This window comes from Perissodus microlepis, chromosome 14 (assembly GCF_051167445.1).
Source record: "Perissodus microlepis isolate ML-2025 ecotype Zambia chromosome 14, ASM5116744v1, whole genome shotgun sequence".
In the NCBI taxonomy this organism is placed as follows: Eukaryota; Metazoa; Chordata; class Actinopteri; order Cichliformes; family Cichlidae; genus Perissodus; species Perissodus microlepis.
Genome location: NC_140474.1, coordinates 14,564,578 through 14,584,007, shown reverse-complemented (window position 1 = coordinate 14,584,007; position 19,430 = coordinate 14,564,578). Strand labels below are relative to the sequence as shown.

The 19,430-nt window shown below is 38.7% G+C and overlaps 2 protein-coding genes across 2 annotated transcripts; both read left to right on the top strand.

Moving 5' to 3' along the window:
* The first annotated feature begins 707 nt into the window (after nt 1-707).
* On the top strand, nt 708-4,834 carry LOC146373647 (extracellular calcium-sensing receptor-like). Its single transcript, XM_084950126.1, has 7 exons — nt 708-747; nt 999-1,167; nt 1,339-1,636; nt 1,878-2,672; nt 2,822-3,049; nt 3,228-3,351; nt 3,912-4,834. The coding sequence occupies exons 1-7, from the start codon at nt 744-746 to the stop codon at nt 4,832-4,834; spliced, it is 2,541 nt and encodes an 846-aa protein (XP_084806252.1). The 5' UTR covers nt 708-743.
* Nucleotides 4,835-9,455: 4,621 nt separating this feature from the next.
* LOC146373646 (extracellular calcium-sensing receptor-like) lies at nt 9,456-13,136 on the top strand. The gene is made up of 6 exons (XM_084949735.1): nt 9,456-9,631; nt 9,849-10,146; nt 10,291-11,085; nt 11,176-11,403; nt 11,554-11,677; nt 12,232-13,136. The coding sequence occupies exons 1-6, from the start codon at nt 9,555-9,557 to the stop codon at nt 13,134-13,136; spliced, it is 2,427 nt and encodes an 808-aa protein (XP_084805861.1). The 5' UTR covers nt 9,456-9,554.
* The last annotated feature ends 6,294 nt before the right edge of the window (nt 13,137-19,430 follow it).

The following is a 19,430-nucleotide window of genomic DNA, read 5'->3' as shown; positions in this document are numbered from 1 at the left end:
GGGCGGTGCTAGATCGGCTTGGGATCACCCCGGAGGACTACCGGAGGCGGTTTCGAGCAAGCTGGATGTCAGCGGGGGAGCGGCCATTCACTTGGGCTCGTCAGCTGGAGGAGGCGGCGGCGAGATGGCTGCGACCAGGGCCGACGGAGGAGGAGACGTGTCTGCTGAACCTGGTGGTGTCTTTAGTTAAGACAGCTGGGTCATGTGATGGCTTTTAAAGTAATGGTTTAATCACTGCCCCCCAAAATGCCTGTGGTATATAACCCATTAATGGAGATAGACTGATTATATTTAAGACTGGAACATTAACAAGTGGTAGGACTTCTTTGAGCAGTCTTGTAGGAATAAGGTCTGAAAAATTTTGATGGTTTGGAGAAGGGGATTTCTCAAGTTAACCCAGAGAGATCAATTGCAGAGAAAGAGTATAAATAAATATCAACTGAACTGAATAGAACTGAATAGCTTCACTCCTCAAAAACTGTAGATGGCTGTTTTTCCTCACTGTACACAAACTGAAACCAGAATATAAACATGTCTGATTTTTTTTCTTCCTGTTTGCTCGTTGTGCAAATATTGGAAAAACTGATTGAAAATACAATAGTGAAAGGAAAGGAGATCATATAGTTTCATTTATCAAATTAAAACATTTCCAAATATAATCTTAAAAGATAATAAAGGTTTTCTTGAATCTTCATGGAGCTATTGAAACTATAAATGTTATATTGCATCTGATTCAATCAATAATGATATTGTAGAGTAGTGTAGTGTGTTGCAGTGCCACTCCTCTGGCCCCTCCTTTTCCTTCCACATAGAAGAAGCATGATGGTTCTGTTATTCATTTTTGCTGCTTCAAAATGTATAAATAAAGTCTGCATGTTTCACTTAGACTAGGTTACTTGCAATGCCACCCAGTGGTTTATTTTTTACAGACAGCATGTCATTTACACAGAAGTGGCCAGAACAGGGGTGGGCACTTTTCCAACTGTTACTGGTGGCATCTTTCTCTCAGGCAAAAGAACCCGTGTGCATGCAAAGAGGGGACCCTGACAACCCTCAGTTATCTAGGGATGGGGACATTATACTGGGGGGGATGTTCTCTTTTCACAGTAGCTGGAATGACAGAAAGGATACCTACATACAGAAACCACTGCCACTTCAATGCACGAGGTAAATAACATTATAAAAATAAATTTAAAATAGATAAATGATCTAAGATGAAAAAAAACCCAAACATTTTTCTCTTGTTTCTTGTTTTTTTTTTTCATTAATATAACTGACTGATTTCAGTATCTCATGTGTTAGTAATCTATTGTCAACTTTTTCACTGTTTGAATGAAGTTTGAATTCCAGAGAATTCCGGGTCGCCCAGGCTATGCTTTTTGCCATTGAGGAGATTAATAACAGTACAGACCTACTGCCAGGAGTCTCTCTGGGCTATAAAATGTATGATACTTGTGGTTCCATTGCCCAAAGCATAAAAGTTGCACTAGCCTTGATGAATGGTAATCAAATTATTTTCACAGCACCTGAGGCCCCTTGTACCAAACCAGCACAAGTGCAGGCTATAATTGGAGAGACTTCTTCCTCTCCTTGCATGGCAATAGCTACCATAATTGGGCCATTTTATATACCAATGGTGGGTAGGATAGCTAAAAATATTTTTTTCTGGAAACACAAATGTGACTCATTTTAGATAGGCCTCTTTGCGGGGATATAATGTGCTTAACACAGTGAAAACTGAAATTAAATGTGGATGTGTGCAAAAAATGTTTTTCATTTTTAATGGTCAATGTGACTATTGTCATTATTATTCCTTGTAACATCTTAAATTTTATCGCGTTCTTTGTCTTTTTCATGGCCTTTTCCCCCCCTCTTAGATCAGCCATTTGGCCACATGTGCTTGTCTCAGTGACAAAACCAAGTACCCATCTTTCCTCAGAACAATACCCAGTGACTACTACCAGAGCAGAGCCCTGGTCTATTTAGTAAAGTACTTTGGATGGACTTGGGTTGGAGCTATTCGAACCAATGATGATTATGGAAATAAAGGCATGGCAACATTCACAGAAACTGCACAGCAGCTGGGCATCTGTCTGGAATATTCTGTATCTTTTTTTAGGACAGATCCCTATGAAAAAATTCAAAAGATCATTGACATTATAAAAGCTTCAACCTCCAAGGTGATTGTTGGCTTTCTGTCCCACTTTGATATGGATGTGCTATTACATGAGTTTTCTCTCAACAATCTGACTGGTTATCAGTGGGTAGGTAGTGAGTCTTGGATATTTGATTCTCAAACCGCAAAAATGGATATACATCACATACTGGATGGTGCCATTGGTCTTTACATTCCCAAAGCACACGTCACTGGCCTGAAGGAGTTCATGCTGAATGTGAAACTTCTTAATTCATCTAATAATGATTTGTTTACTGAGTTCTGGGAGGCATTATTTAACTGTAAGTTCAAGGAGTTGAAGTCAACAGCAGAAAATCCAAGAGAGTGTACCGGACATGAAGATCTTACTGGAGTTCAAAATAGCTTCACTGACATGTCTCTCATGCCTATGTTTAACAATGTATATAAAGGAGTGTATGCAGTGGCCCATGCCCTTCACAATATCCTTAATTGTAATAAAACATGTGAGAAAAATGTGCAGCTAGATCCATTCATGGTGAGCCTATCTAAAATTATATTGTTCAAATCGAGTTACAAGAAGAATTGTTTAAATTTGAAGACAACATATGTTGATCATGTCATTAAGCCAGTAGATCTATTAAATATCTGTCAGTGTATTAACTGCCTTATTACATATGTTTTTAGATTTTGCAGCGCATTCTAAAAATTTACTTCAAAACAAAAGAAGGAGATGAGGTTTACTTTGATGAGAATGGAGATCCAGCAGCAAAGTATGAAATTATAAACTGGCAGCCAAGAAAAGACGGCATTGTGGAGTTTGTGACAGTTGGCCTTTATGATGCATCACTTCCTCCAGGCAAACAGCTGACTCTGCAAAATAACTCTTTAATCTGGGCAAGAAACTCAAAGCAGGTGAGTGATCAATAAACAATGAGTACAAATAATAAGCTTATTAAGAATAAAGAATTAATTATAACCAGGTGTTATTTTAAAACATTTGAACTTCATGCATATAAAATTAAGAAATGATTGTAAAGATCATCATACATGCAGTTTATCCATGGTTATTATTGTACATTTATTCATACAGGTGCCTGTGTCAGTTTGCAGTGAGAAATGTCCCCCAGGAACACGCAAGGTTCTCCAGAAAGGAAAGCCTGTTTGCTGCTACGACTGTATAAGATGTGCAGAGGGAGAGATAAGCAACATTACAGGTGTGGTAATATTTCAATAAAAACTTTAATGAACTACAAGCAATATTACTGTTCATGTTCCAGCATATTTTTTCATTCTTTCGCAACATTGAGGAAACCCCTCAGAAATTTTAATAATTATGCTCTTTTTTTCTATACATAAAGCAAATGAAGAGTGAAATATGGGGCTGTTTCAGCCTACTGTGAATAATATGAGCACACTCCCTGCTTCAAAACCTTCCCTATCTATCATAACTTTCGCTGTTGTTCCAGCACCAGTTGCTTTATACCACAGCATGTAATTTCTTGATGCTGCAGTTTGTTCAGAATCAGTGTCAGTTTTACTGAAACATGGCCAACGATGTTTGAAGTGACTTATTTACCATTTTTCATATTGACTGTGCAAAAGCATTGTCAACACATTTTTTTTCATCTTCTCATTGTGTAGCTTTAGCAGTAGCCTGACCAATGTAGAGTAATAGTTAGTGTGCTAGTGAGTATAATATGCTGTAAAGTAGATTCAAATGCATAAATCTAATAAATCTCCAGAATTTTAACATTGTATTAACATTAATTTGCAGATTCTGTTACCTGTTTGAGATGTCCCCCTGAATTTTGGTCAAATGAAAGAAGAGACACGTGCATAAGAAAGGAAGCAGTGTTTCTGTCATATGAAGAAATTATGGGAGCACTCCTGACTGCTGCATCTTTATTTGGAACATGCATGACTACTGGTGTGGCATTAATATTCTTCAAATACAGGAAAACTCCTATTGTGAGGGCAAACAATTCTGAGCTGAGCTTCCTGCTGCTCTTCTCTTTGACATTGTGTTTCCTGTGTTCTCTGACATTCATTGGTCAGCCCTCTGAATGGTCCTGCATGCTGCGACATGTAGCATTTGGGATCACCTTTGTCCTCTGCATCTCTTGTGTTCTGGGGAAAACAATGGTTGTTTTGATGGCTTTCCGGGCAACGCGTCCAGGTAGTAATGTTCAGAAATGGTTTGGACCTACACAGCAGAGACTCTGTGTTACAAGTTTTACTCTTATACAACTTATCATGTGTATAATTTGGTTAACAGTTTCGCCTCCTTTTCCATTTAAAAACTTTAAGGAATTTAAAGACAAGATCACCTTAGAGTGTGCTCTGGGCACATCTGTGGGCTACTGGGCTGTGCTTGGCTACATTGGACTTTTGTCTGTCTTATGTTTCATTTTTGCTTTTCTGGCTCGAAAACTGCCTGATAATTTCAATGAAGCCAAGTTTATCACCTTTAGCATGCTAATATTCTGTGCAGTGTGGATCACATTTATTCCAGCATATGTCAGCTCTCCGGGGAAGTTCAGTGTTGCTGTAGAAATATTTGCTATTCTTGCCTCCAGCTTTGGACTGCTGATTTGCATTTTTTTCCCAAAGTGTTATATCATCTTACTGAAACCAGAAAGGAACACGAAAAAGAACATGATGGGGAAGGGTGCTCCACGACCACCATCTTTAAAATAAATAAGTTATTTAATTAAAATATTAAGTTTGTGTGTGTGTGTGTGCTTCTGTGCTGTTTTTTTTTTGTACCAGCAGAGAATGCAAACATAGCACACTGCTCAGATCTTGTCTGAGGTGTTTAGTGTGTGGTCAGAAGGACTAAGCAATCATTCAGACAATGCCTGACTTTAACATTTATGATTAAATAAAATAAATTTTATTGAGTATATTATGATTGACACACACTTAATTCAAAGTGCACAGTTCTCACTACTGTTGGGTTCATCTTATGAGAGAAGACAGCTCAGCAATCTGTACGAATAAAGAGCACCCAGGTAGTAAACACTTTTATTATGAGATATAAAAACAAAATGTTAATTTGATTGGCCAAAAGGTTGTGGTCGTGGACTTGTTTCCCATTATTTGCCTTGGGTCCATTCCATGGATCACCATACCCCCTGGTATGGATATCTCCTTCTGCAATGAGAAGAACAGATAAACAACCACCGACTGTCTAAACAGAGAACTTATTCCTTGTGGTATTTGTTAAGCAGTCTGGTTTTGGATGGGCGTGACATTATCTTTTCAACACTCTATTCTACAACACCGATTTGTGTAATAAAAGATAAGATATAAATGTGTTATTTTAGATAAAATATAAGTGCGCGATAAAAATTGTGAGGTAATTGTAATATGTAAGACAATGGGGCACGCAAATATTAAAAATTTGTTTAAAAAAATTAAAACAAATCTCTACTTTCACACCTTTTAACATGTAAATCCATAATCCAGCTTAAAGCCTCATGTCCTTTCTTGGTATCAGTGTGATATTGGACCAGAGTGGTCTTCCTCTCTTAAACCTGTTTCAGAAGTCCCCAGAAGGTGAGAAAAATCTGTCACTCTTCTAATAAAAGTTAGTGGACCTTACAGGCCATCATCCTTTCCCATCAGGAGAGTGCAAAATGAGGTCCTCTGGACAAGCCTGATGACCTGAATGTTGGAGGGAAAAAGAACAAAAAACTTATAACCCATGGAAGGAAGTTTCCTCTCTCAGTACCTTCCTTCTGGCTTTCTTGACTGTTGTCTTCACTTTTCAGGTCCTCTGCCATACTCTAACAATGGCATCTGAAGCTATGTTTTTAAGAATGAGAGTGCAGCACACAATACCAAACACGCCAAGAGCGGAGAGGGGAAGTCTAAGGACTTCCTGTTCTATACCACCCTCAGTGACTTGAAAACAAATTTTTCAAATGGACCTGCAATGTTATCATCAGATTAAGTTAGCCAATTGGGTATTATAGTGTGGTCCACATGTTATTAGGGATTCCCCAACAGGATGAATGTAAACACGTTTACAATTTAATTAGGTAACACATGCTCATTAGACACACATCTTAGAACTTCAATAACACCAATTTGTATCACAATCTTTATGAAATAAATATTAAAATTGAGGAATCATCTTAACCACAAAAGTATTGGAGTTAGGTTCGACCAGTCCCCTATTACAGTCACTGGAAGCAGTAGTCTTACCATTGTACAGGTTCCTGACCACATCTGAGGCAGGAAATCCAAGTCTTTTCCTCCACAGAACCACAATAGGTCAGACTTGGAAATAGGTATCTGGTATTGGACCAATTCACAATGTTTATTATTTTATTAAACCATGAAAGCTTTGCTGCACTCCACCTACCTCTGTTGCATTATAGTAAACATGTGTAATTACCCTCCTTTGGCATTTAGTTGGGTGGTGTGGTCATGTTGGACGCTCTGAAAACAAAGAACTCAGAACATAACATTTAGCAGGGGTGTGACTCATATGCAAAGCAATCATGCAGTGTAAACCTTTTAATTCTTTACACATCATGATTTCTCTCAGTAATGATACAATAGCATTTGCTGGTGATGTTCAGTAACAACAGCATTAATGAGACAGTCAGGTCAAGGAAATATGACAAGATCAGACCTAATTATTAGGCTGATGATTAACAGAAATGACATTCATTCACTGTAGCAAATGTCATTTGTAATAACATATAAAATCATTAGTTCATCTTCCTCGCAATGGTATTTGCTGATAATCCATTGTGGGCTGGTTTGGAGGCGGCCCCCAAAGACCTGGTGGATTCAGCTGTTGTTGTGATGTCAGTGCTGCTGCTACTGCATGTTTTTATCTTAGTCTTCAAATCCATAGGTGTTGTGACCATCTGCTTGGCCTTTTCCTTTGTTTTGTTAATTTCCTTTTCATTCTGTCAGGGCTCTGTGTGCGGGTAGGCAGAGGTGAGGATCCAAAAGCAGGACTCGCTGAAAACCATAGCTTTATTGCTGGCGATAAAAACAAAACATGAACTGAACACTGACTGCAGAAAACAGAAATCAAACCAGGGAAAAACACAAACTAGAACACACAGGCAAAATCTGATTGTACGACGCGACACTGAGCAAAGGCAAACACAGAGCTAAAATACACAGGCCTCGACGGACCTGGAAATCCCTCACCTAGGGTCTCCTGGGTGAGGGATTAGATCAAACACAGAGTGATTCAGAAGGCCCCTATGAGAAGAACACTTAGGGAAGAGTTCACCCTGCCCATGATAGGGTTGCCGGGGCCCCTCCCTAAAGCCAGGCCCAGGGAGGGTGCCCAAGGGCAAGACAGGCCTAAGTCCATGGGGCTCGGCCAGGCACAGCCCAAAAAAAGGACATGGGCCCATCTTCCTGCAGGTCCACCACCCGCAGGAGGCACCGTAGGGGTCATGGGTGGTGGTCAGGAGCAGAGGCCCTGGCGGACTGATCCCTGGATACCAAGACTGGCAATTGGGAAATTGAATTTTACCTCTCTGATGGGGACAGAGCCTGAGTTAGTGTGTGAGGTTGAGAGGTACCAGCTGGATATAGTCGGGCTCACCTAAATGCACGGCTTGGGCTCTAGAACCAGTCTCCTGGAGAGAGGTGGTGGACTGGAGTGGGTATCCTAGTATCTCCTCGGCTTCCTGTCCGTACATTGGGCTTTCTTCAAGTGGACAAGAGGGTTCGTTCCCTGCGCCTTCGGGTCGGGGAACGGGTCCTGACCATCATCTGCACTTATGCACCAAGTGGCGGTTCAGAGTACCCAGCATCTTGGAGTCCCTAGGTAGGGTGGTAGAGGGTGCTCCACCTGGGGACTCTGTGTTCCTACTGGGAGACTTCAATGCTCATGTGGGCAATGACAGTGAGACCTGAAGGGGCGCAAATGGCCTCCCGGATCTGAACGTGAGCAGTGTTTTGTTGTTGGACTTCTGTGCAAAACACAGTTTGGCCATAACGAACACCGTGTTTGAACATGGCAACGGGCTTGGTTAGCCTGTGGGAATTTGGAGGCAGCTGATAGCTACCAACAGGCCAAGTGGAACACGGCTTGGGCAGTGGCTGAAGCAAAATTTTGGGTGTGGGAGGAGTTTGAAGAGGCCACAGAAAAAGACTTTCGGACTGCCTCGAAGAGATTCTGGCACACTGTCAGGCGACTTAGGAGGGGAAAGCGATTGCGCTACCTACACTGGTGGTGGAGCGCTGCTGACTTCAGCTGAGAAAATATTCAGGCGGTGGAAAGAATATTTTGAGGACCTCCTTAATCCCACTGTCATGGCTTCCATGGATGAAGTGTGAGATGGCCCCACAACAGCCCTTTTGAATGTCTCCCTAATTATGAGGTCTCAAGGTTGGCAAGTATGCTCCCACTCCCCAAATGCTCTCAGCCAGCCACAAGCATGCTCTCCTACTCTGTCATAGTTAGCTGATATGACTGATAGGCTTAACGGCCTCTAGACTGTGGAGCAGCTATGCCATAAGTGAGTGGCAATGTGAACACAATAACACAACAATCAACTAACTTGTAATCGAGTGCGTTACAATATGTAAGGAAACATGTTAGCAGTGGCTACAGGTTGTATTTATTTTAAAGAACAGAACAGACTCAATATATCAAGAATCATACAGAAGGGTGAGAGAAGGCCACCAACATCCTAATCGTCCTTCACACCTCAAGCTTCATGTTTTGAACAAGGCTCAAACACACAAATATGCATAAACACGCATATTTATCCCTGATAAAGTTATTTATTGTTAGCAGATTAGACATGCAACCCTTCTGCCTCCAGACAGCAGACAAGTACAAGCTAAACTACAACACTAGCAGGATATTCCTTTGGTTAGAAAAACATTGCATATAAGATAACAAAGCAGGTTTTTGTTTTGAGCCTACCATAGATCAGAAAGCAGGTTGTTGTTTTGAGCCAGCCCTAAATCAGAAAGCAGGTTGTTGTTTTGAGCCAGCACTAAATCAGATTCTCTTGAGTCTAATTAAAGTTAAAGAAAATGTAGTTTAAACTGTATCTCAGTCAATTAAAAAATTGATAACAAATACATATTTGGGATTTAAGCACATATAGAATATATTTTGAATAAGACTATAGTATATCACAGAGTTACTCCTCTCACCCCACCTTTTTGTTCCACAGGGATAAATTTTTGCTACTTTAAAATGTATAAATACAAGTCTTACTGTATACAGTGCCATATAATGCCACCCAGTGGTTTAGGTTTTCCAGACAGCATGCCATCTACGCAGAAATGGCCAGAACAGGGGTGGGCATTTTTACAACTGTTATTGGTAGCGTGTTTCTCTCAGAGTGAGGAGATATGCAAGAGAAGAGGGGACCCTGAGAACCCCCAACTGTCTAAGAATGGGGATATTATACTAGGAGGGATGTTCTCTTTTCACAGCAGCTGGAAAGACAGAAAGGATAACTACATGCAGAAACCACTGCCACTGCAATGTACCAGGTATAACGTTGCAAAAATGTATTCAATTTTGAAATATCTAAAAGTGGTCTCCAAAAAAAAAGGTGTCAGGTCTTTTGTTTCATTCTGGTTTAGATATTCATGTATTTCAGTTGTGTTACTGACGGATTGATTTTAACTGAGTGACATTTAACAATGTTCTGTGTCTTCTTCAACGTGAAACTAAATATTATATCAATTATTTACTGTTTGGATCAAGTTTGAATTTCAGAGAGTTCCAGTTTGCCCAGGCTATGCGTTTTGCCATTGAGGAGATTAACAACAGTTCAGATCTACTGCCAGGAGTCTCTCTGGGCTATAAAATGTATGATACTTGTGGCTCCATTGCCAGAGGTATAAAAGTTGCACTTGCCTTAGTAAATGGTAATGAAATTTTTTCTGCAGTGTCTGGAGTACCCTGTACCAGACCTGCATCAGTGCAGACCATTTTGGGAGAGACTTCTTCATCTCCTTGCATGGCAATATCAACTGTAATTGGGCCATTTTATATACCAATGGTAGGTAGGATTGGTAGAAATGTAAGAATTTCTGAAAAAAAGAACCCAAACAAAAACCATTTGCCTTTATTGTTCCACTTTATCAATATATATCATTCTTTGTGTTTTCATCCATGTGAATGAGTTCTTTTTCCTCTCTTTTAGATCAGTCACTTTGCCACATGTGCTTGTCTCAGTGACAAAACCAAGTACCCATCCTTCCTCAGAACAATACCAAGTGACTACTACCAGAGCAGAGCCCTGGCCCATTTGGTCAAGTATTTTGGATGGACTTGGGTTGGAGCTATTCGAACCAATGATGATTATGGAAACAATGGCATGGTCACATTCACAGAAACTGCACAGCAGATGGGCATCTGTCTAGAGTATTCTGTATCTTTTTTTAGGACAGATCCCTATGAAAAAATTCAAAAGATCATTGAAATTATAAAGGCTTCAACCTCCAAGGTGATCATTGCCTTTCTTTCACACATGGATATGGATGTGCTAATAAATAAACTGTCTGTCCATGGCCTAACTGGGTACCAGTGGGTAGGCAGTGAGTCTTGGATATCTGATTCCCAAATAGCTGCGATGGATATACATCACATACTGGATGGTGCCATTGGTCTTTCAATTCCAAAAGCACATGTCAGTGGCTTGAAAGAGTTTATACTGAATGTGAAATCACTGAATTCATCTAATAATGAACTCTTTATTGAGTTCTGGGAGACACTATTTAGTTGTAAGTTCAAGGAGTTGAACTCAACAGCAGAAAATCCGAGGGAGTGCACTGGACATGAAGATATGACTGGAGTTCAAAACAGTTTCACTGATATGTCACTTATGTCTATCTTTAACAATGTCTACAAAGGAGTGTATGCAGTGGCCCATGCACTTCACAACATCCTCAGCTGTAATGAAACATGTAACAAAAATGTGCAACTAGATCCATTCATGGTGAGGTTACATTTGAACAAAAAGTAGCAGTTGTGCTGTCTGTGTTACAAAATGAGATTCAATAAATTAACAGACTGCCTGTCTTCTTAGATTTTGCAGCGCATTCTAAAAATTTATTTCAAAACAAAAGAAGGAGATGAGGTTTACTTTGATGAGAATGGAGATCCAGCAGCAAAGTATGAAATTATAAACTGGCAGCCGAGAAAAAACAGTATTGTGGAGTTTGTCACAGTTGGCCTTTACGATGCATCACTTTCTCCAGACAAACAGCTGACTCTGCAAAATAACTCATTAATTTGGGAAAGTAACACAAAGCAGGTATGGTATTAGAAAATAATTAAAACTGTAATTAAAAGCTACAAATTAGATTTTGAATGTTTGAATTTGGTTTGAATTTGAGGCAATGAAAAATAAAGCTCAAATGATACAGGCACTTTTGTTGTAGTCATTGTGCATTTATCCATACAGGTGCCTGTGTCAGTTTGCAGTGAGAAATGTCCCCCAGGAACACGCAAGGTTCTCCAGAAAGGAAGGCCTGTTTGCTGCTATGACTGTATAAGATGTGCAGATGGCGAGATCAGCAATATTACAGGTTTTGTGCTCTAACAGAAACTTTAGAAGTTAGTGAGGCAGGTTTTGCATTTTTGTTTAATTCACATATCCCCCAAACCCAGTAAAATACACCTTATACCAGGCTGTCATCAAGACAGGAAAAACAAAAAAGAAACAGACAAAAAGACCTATGCCAGATGTCTTTTCACAGTTCAAGAGTCAACTCCAGGTGACACCAAATCTTCAACGTTAATAGAAATAAAAAAAATAAAACAAAACAGTCAACTCAGCAGATAACATGGGTTTGTAGGTTGATCTCTTTTCATTTTTGTATGCTCTATATTTGGCTAGGTGCAGAGTAGAAACTGGAGCAATGTAAGAAATGCATCATCTACTATGTTGATGAGAAAGTGTAGAAATGTCAGGAAGCATGTTGCTTCTTCTCTTTATAATTGTGTGACATCAGTAGCTTACTAGAGTAATTGTAGAAATGATATAGGATAAAGTAGATGTAAACACAGAAAATTATGCACTTGGGGAAAAGTGAAAAATCTATTGATGAAGTGTAACATCTGGTTCATTATCAATTTTCAGATTCTGTCAGCTGTGTGAGATGCCTCCCTGAGTTTTGGCCAAATGAGAAAAAAGATGCCTGTATTAAGAAAGAGGCAGTGTTTCTATCATATGAAGAAATTATGGGAGCACTCCTGACTGCTGCATCTTTATTTGGAACATGCATGACTACTGGTGTGGCGTTAATATTCTTCAAATACAGGAAAACTCCTATTGTGAGGGCAAACAATTCTGAGCTGAGCTTCCTGCTGCTCTTCTCTTTGACATTGTGTTTCCTGTGTTCTCTGACATTCATTGGTCAGCCCTCTGAATGGTCTTGCATGCTGCGACATACAGCATTTGGCATCACCTTTGTCCTTTGTATCTCTTGTGTTCTGGGGAAAACAATGGTTGTTTTAGTGGCTTTCCGGACTTCACGTCCAGGGAGCAATGTAATGAAATGGTTTGGACCTGCACAGCAGAGACTCTGTGTTACAAGTTTCACTCTTATACAAGTATTCATATGTGTCATCTGGCTAACAATTTCTCCGCCTTTTCCATTTAAGAATTTTAAGGAATTTAAAGATAAGATCACCTTAGAGTGTGCTTTGGGCTCTGTTGTAGGTTATTGGGCTGTGCTTGGCTACATTGGACTTTTGTCTCTCTTATGTTTTATTTTTGCTTTTCTGGCTCGGAAACTGCCTGATAATTTTAATGAAGCCAAGTTTATCACCTTTAGCATGCTGATATTTTGTGCAGTGTGGATTACATTTATCCCAGCGTATGTCAGCTCTCCAGGGAAGTTTAGTGTTGCTGTAGAAATATTTGCTATTCTTGCCTCCAGTTTTGGACTGCTGATTTGCATTTTTTTCCCCAAATGTTATATCATCTTACTGAAACCAGAAAGGAACACAAAAAAGAACTTAATGGGAAAGGGAGCTCCATAATCATCGTTCTGAAAAAAATAAATAAAACAATATGTAAGTAATGGTTTGGATTCACTTCATCCTTTGGTTACAAAGATTGTATTTTTAAAATGCATATGAATATACCAGTGACATTAATATGGTCATATTGCGAAAAGTATTCACACTCACTCATCGAAATTATTGAATTTAGGTGTTTCAATCACAGGTATATATAACCATGCATGTAGGCATGCAGACTGCTTCTACCATCTACTATCATTTACTATCAAAAAGTTGATTCTGTTCATTGGACATAGTGTTTTCAGTAGGAGAAATGTTTTGTCACTCATCCAAGTGACTTCTTCACTCTCAGCTGACTTCAGGTTTCCCCAACCTTATATAAGGTTTATAAGGATGGTTTAAAATGCTATGTCCAGATGAACAGAATCAACCTGTTGGCATTTACTTACCTGAATTACTGAGCATGGATCAAGACACCTTTGGGATGAATTAGAGTGAAGGGCAGCCCTTCTCATCCAACATCAGTGTCTTATCTCTGAAATGTATGTCTAGAAGAATGGTCAAAAATTCCCATAAATACACTCCTAAACCTTGTTTAAAGCCTTCCTAGAAGAGTTAAAGCTGTTATAGCTGCAACGGGTGGGTCGACATCATATTAAACTCTGTTGATTAAGAATTGGATGTGATGTTAATGTGCACGTGAAAGGAGTTGAGGATATACTTTTGGCAGTACGTCAGTCATGTACAGTTAAGGGAATTGATTAGAATTTAGCAATTCTGATTCTATTATTAATATTGCTTATCAATATTTGGTTCCTTATCAATTCCTTATCATTGGGTTCTCATTGGCTCTACTTTAAGAGTCACCACCATCTCAAAGCAGGATATCAAAGACATAGCAAAAGTTTGTCCACGTGGAGGTATTTCTCCTCTTTATTGTGAGTGGTGTTAGAGTCATTGCTCAAAAAATGATGGTCATGGTGTGCGCTCTGTGACAGGCAGGAGGAAGGACCCAAATGCAGACCCAAAAATTAAACTCAAAGCGACAGCTTTATTTGCTAGAAAAACTCAAACATGAAATACAAGATAACTCAAACTAGAAACTCAAAGCACAAAGCTCTAATTAGAAAGCTGGGAAAACTAAAAAAGAAAACCAGGAACAGAGAACCATAATGTTACCATTAGCACAGAGGAGAAAACGCAGCACAATGAAGGTACAACACAACAATTCACAGAAATATACACAGGACTTAAATACACAAGCAGGACAACAAGAGGATGGGGAACAGGTGGTAACACAGCTGGGACAAGTCAGACCTAACGAGACAAGGGAAGCAAAACCAGACACACTGCACACAGGACAGGGACTATCAAAAGAAAACAGGAAACATATGACAGGCACAGAGGCATGGACTTGACACTGAACAGAGGGAACATGGAGCACAGGGACAGGATTAACTGGGGAACAAGAAAATAAACATGAAGACAGAACTACGCCTACACTAAACATGAGGGGCACAGGAACAAAACCCAAGGACTAGAAATCACAGACAAAGAAGAACTCGATAGCTAGAAATACAATACCATAAACCAAAAAGACTATTAATAATAAACTATGATGAAATCAAATATTAATAATAACACAAAACACTGGGTCACCAACCCATGACCGTTACAAAAGTAATGTATTACACAAATTACACAAAACACTTTTCTTAAAGGCAATGCAGTACATTACTTAATTACTCCCAGGAGAAAGTAATTCATTATAATACGCATTGCATTACGTTTAATTTCCCCCCCAAAATTGCCTGAAACAAATTATCTCATAGTCAGAGATGAACAGTAACACATTACAAGTAACGCGTTACTGTAATCCCATTACTTTTTTCAAGTAATGACTTATGTAAGGGATTACTATTGCAAACAAGTAATTAGATTACTGTTACTTTCCCGTAAGCACGCTGCAATACCGGGCAAACCTTCACCGGTCCCACTCCTACTAAACAGGTGAAAATAGATTAGTGCCGCTGAATCTTTGATTTTATTTATTTTCTGCTGTGTTTTACTTGCATCTATTTGAAAGAGTGAGTGTATACACAAAACTTTATTTTATATGCTGGAATATGCAGAAAATAGGTTTAAATATTAAAGAATTTCTTCAAGTCAAAGACTGTTGCATATAATTTAATTTTTGCTTAATGCAAAGTGCATAAAATTAGATTAAGGTTAAAACTCATAAAACATTTTTTTAAAATAGGCTTTCCATTTGATTAAATTTTATATGATGGCTTATGCATAAAAAAAATAGAAGCTGACCAGCCAGCACAGAAACTTAGCAGGGATTGCCAGAGGTGGGATGTAACGAAATATTTCATTGATGTCCTTAAGTAGAATTTTCAGGTAAAAGTTATTTTTTTGACCACCTTTTACTTTTACTCTCTACGTTTTCAAACAAATATGTGTAATTTCTTTTTTTAAAACATTTTCATTACATTTGGTTTAAGGCATATGATTTTAGGTCAGTGCAAGCCTGCAAACATCTAAGCAATTTGAGCCTAAACAGTCAAAGACAAACGAGAGTCTTATTTTTGTATTAATCACCAGGGCTTGTTGAACAAATATAGATGAAAGAGGTAAAATCGTGTGGAATAGTCAGAGGTTAAAGTGGATTAGTGTTTTTTTGTTTGTTTTGTGTTTTTTGGGTGCAACACTGGAACCTTTGCAGACGTCCATAGGGTGCAGTTGCATTCAACTGGCGCTTCAAAAGAGGAGTGAGAGGAGCAAAAAGTAGCAGGTAATTTCAAATGCAGCATTTCTGTTTGTGTCTTCGGTTTGTTGCACTGTGTGTCTGCTAGCTAAATGTACAGCAGCTGTATTTCACAGGGAACAAAAAGAAAAAGAAGTAACTTCACTCAGAGATACTGTAGAGCAGAGCTTCCCAAAGTGTGGGGCCCGCCCGAGCCATTGCAGGGGGGGGGGGGGGGGGGGGGGGGGGGCGCGGTATGAAAAAGGAAAAAAAAAAACGTTATACTGAGATCTCAGGACACATTATGTTGCTCATTTTTTGGGGGGGCTCAGATCCAATGACTGTAGAAAATATGGACGACAAAAAGGAAACTATCCCGCTTCTGGAGGCTGCCATCTTGCATTTTTGGAGCCAGAGTCAGAGCCAGAGTCTGACTGTGAAGACTGTGAGTGTAATGCATCTAAAACTGTTTAAATCTTCAGACCACTCTACAGCCTAACATGGAAACTTTAAAAACAGCAGCAGAAAGTTTCAGTACTGTAGTGTAATTTGTTATTTTCATTTAATAATAGAGTCCATATTATATCAACAGCTACATTCACCTTGGGGAGACCATGAGGTAAATTGGTGTTACTGCCTTTACAGATGTGGCAAGAGACTGAAAACATCCTGCTGTTTGTCCATATTTAATAATCAGCTCTGCACAGGAGCTGAAGCCTGTTGCTTTTGCAGTATAATACTTGTAATAAAAGTACAGTAACAGTAATTAGTTAGTGACTGAGCAGCCCAGGGTGTTTCTCTTGATTTCTTCAGTCAGGGTAAATTCATTCACCTGCACGGATTAGCTAAACAAACTTTACAAAAACAAGTTTCCCCGGCATCTGAGTGCTCATCTTAGCCTACCATGGAAACTTTAAAAAGAGCAGCAGAAGGTTTTCTGCTTTTTTTTCTAATCCATAACTAACGTCTTTAGCTGAGACCCAGCTAAGGACTTTATGGATTAGCTTACAAACACGTTTAACTTACTGAAAAAGTGCCGCAGGGCCTCGTGTCCTTCTGTCAGCTAGTCCAGTTTACTGAAGAACACCTCAGTCTGTCAGGTTAAAACAGTCTGTCGTTGTTTTGTAACGTAAACGCTGGCCCTCCTCTCAGAGCCTACGCTCTATCTGCTATTCCTGAACAGAGATACGCAAGTTTCTCCGTGACTGCAGCTTCCAGTCAAAGCTGTTATGATGACATTACACCCCAATTTGGCTTCATTTTTGGTTAGCTGTTGCGTCGTCCATGTTTTCTACAGTAATTGGTCAGATTTGATACCGCTTAACAAAAACTTATGCATCAGAAAGCAGAACTGTGACTAAAGACAATCAAAATAACTTTGAGCACTTACCAAATAGTGAATATTAAGTGCACTCACCTGAAATGGACAGCGTACCCGAAATACTTATGGACACTTAAAGTGATGGTATTGAGCATCTTGAAAGTCAAATCACTGAGGTGAACTACATGTTTGAAATTAATTAAATGTTTTGTTCATGTCTATGTTTTTTGGGCAATTTAAATGTTTTAATACACTCAAATCACTTTTTTCCTTTAAGTCGTTGCCAGTGTCTCATTTTAAGTGGAGGTTTTCTTCTCTAAGTTGCATTACCACTGCCAGTCTCCTCACAATCCTAACTGAACCCAACAAGAGTAGATTCCAGATATTTATTTTTTTTATTTGACTTCAGATGACAGATTACTGTGGATTTGATTATTCTGACTACTCAGTTAAAAAGGGTGCTGATAGCATAAGATTCAGTTAGCTTTGTACAAAAATAGCTGGTAGAAACGTCCTCCAAAGGGCAACTTTTTACTTTCTTACTTTAAGTAAATTTTAGAGTGTGTACTTTTTCACTTTTACTTGAGTAAAGAAGTTGAATCAGTACTTCTGCTTTTACTTAGGTATTTTTCAGACTATCTGTACTTCTACTGAATTACAAAATGACTGTACTTTTGCCACCCTAGCGGAGTTATCTACTGTATAAAAATGAAGCAGTAGAAACTGCCTATCACTACTTTTGTTACCTGTTAAAGTTCCAGGTCTGGGAGCTGGGCTCGGATTTCCATTCACTCAGCTTTATCGTCACTTGGTTCTTGGCAAGCTTAGCATTATGATGCTCACTGTGCAGGTGCTAGCAAAGAGTCAAAATTGTATTGTTTTTTTTCTGAAACTGTTTGCACATTACTGTTGTGCTCTCATCTTTTTGTATGATAAAAATAAAAGTAATGTACATATCCATACTGTAGACTTTGCCGCTATTTTCCTTCTCTGGAGCACAAACTCAAATTAGCTCACTGTAGCAGAAGTACAAGTGGAATCAATAAACGGGATCGAGAGACAAGCAGACTTAACAGTTCCAAGGAACTGGACTTCTGGGAATCTGTTCTTAAGTCCCATCCCTAGACACTAATAATAATGCACCAACCTACTCGAGAGCTTTCTTAATTTGGTTAGATGTTGTGTTGTCTTGAGTTTTTCATTACCATGGAAATAATTCTGTCAGCACGCAGTTTAGTTGTCTTATGCACACTTTCAAGTCCTTTGATGCTTTTTTTTCTTTTCTTTTTTTTTTTTTAAATGTAACAGATTGTTGCTTTATGATTTATTCACATTCAAAACAGTATATGTTAAAAAATTTTTTAGTAATGTGACTATGTAAACAATTTTCATTGTGTAACCATTTCAATTAGAAATACTATAAAACATTATGTTGTATATTATTATAATGTATTATATTACGCTAGTAGGTAGGTAGGTAGGGTAGGGTAGGTGTAGGACCACAATTTTCCAAATGACCAAAAGAGGGTGCTAGGCATTGTTGGAAAAGAAAGAAGAAAAGAGAAAACAGAAAAATGGATGCAGCAGAATTTGGTGCTTTAGAAAGTTAGCCTGGATTAAACACAAGAATTATATTTTTTCTTTCTGGTTAAATGTCATTAACAGTGTTGTTTTATCATTATGTGGGAAATACAACTAAGATGTGGAATAAGGTACTATGCTGTTTTGTAATGATATAAAATATTGCAGTTGCTGTTACACTTTATAAACACAAGTAGATTAGAAATTTTTTTAAAAAAAGCAATTGTTAAAATTACATTTTTGTAATTTTTATTTTTAAGTGTTTCATTGCAACTAAGAGTGTGAATCTTTATTGCTAAATTTATACTCTTTCTCTTCTCAGTTTCATTGTGATTTTACTTCCTCACACAGACAAAAGACGGGTGAAGTGAAGAAAATCAAATTGGTAGCTAGTTGTTGCAGTTGGAGAGGGAACCACTGTAAACACAAATTACTATAAAGAAAAAGTGAAATTGTTGATACTGACAGCCTGAAATACCTCCAAACTGTCGATTTTTTAGTATTAGCATCTCCCCTTCTAGCAACTGGTAGACTGCTGGTAATCTTTATTGTAGAAAACACAGAAAAACATCAAACTGAATCAATCTGACCCATCAGTTGCCCAACTGTGAGAAATACAGTTGTTTTAAGATTGATATACAATATTGCATTAGTGCATCAC

What these genes read in the sequence shown, in the direction of transcription:
- LOC146373646 (XM_084949735.1), top strand. Translation starts at nt 9,555, where the DNA reads ATGTTCTCTTTTCACAGCAGCTGGAAAGACAGAAAGGATAACTACATG. An exon ending in GGCCATTTTATATACCAATG is followed by an intron (nt 10,147 to 10,290) that starts GTAGGTAGGATT and finishes CCTCTCTTTTAG; the next exon opens with ATCAGTCACTTTGCCACATG. An exon ending in GGGAAAGTAACACAAAGCAG is followed by an intron (nt 11,404 to 11,553) that starts GTATGGTATTAG and finishes TTATCCATACAG; the next exon opens with GTGCCTGTGTCAGTTTGCAG.
- LOC146373647 (XM_084950126.1), top strand. An exon ending in CTGCCACTTCAATGCACGAG is followed by an intron (nt 1,168 to 1,338) that starts GTAAATAACATT and finishes GTTTGAATGAAG; the next exon opens with TTTGAATTCCAGAGAATTCC. An exon ending in AGAGATAAGCAACATTACAG is followed by an intron (nt 3,352 to 3,911) that starts GTGTGGTAATAT and finishes ATTAATTTGCAG; the next exon opens with ATTCTGTTACCTGTTTGAGA.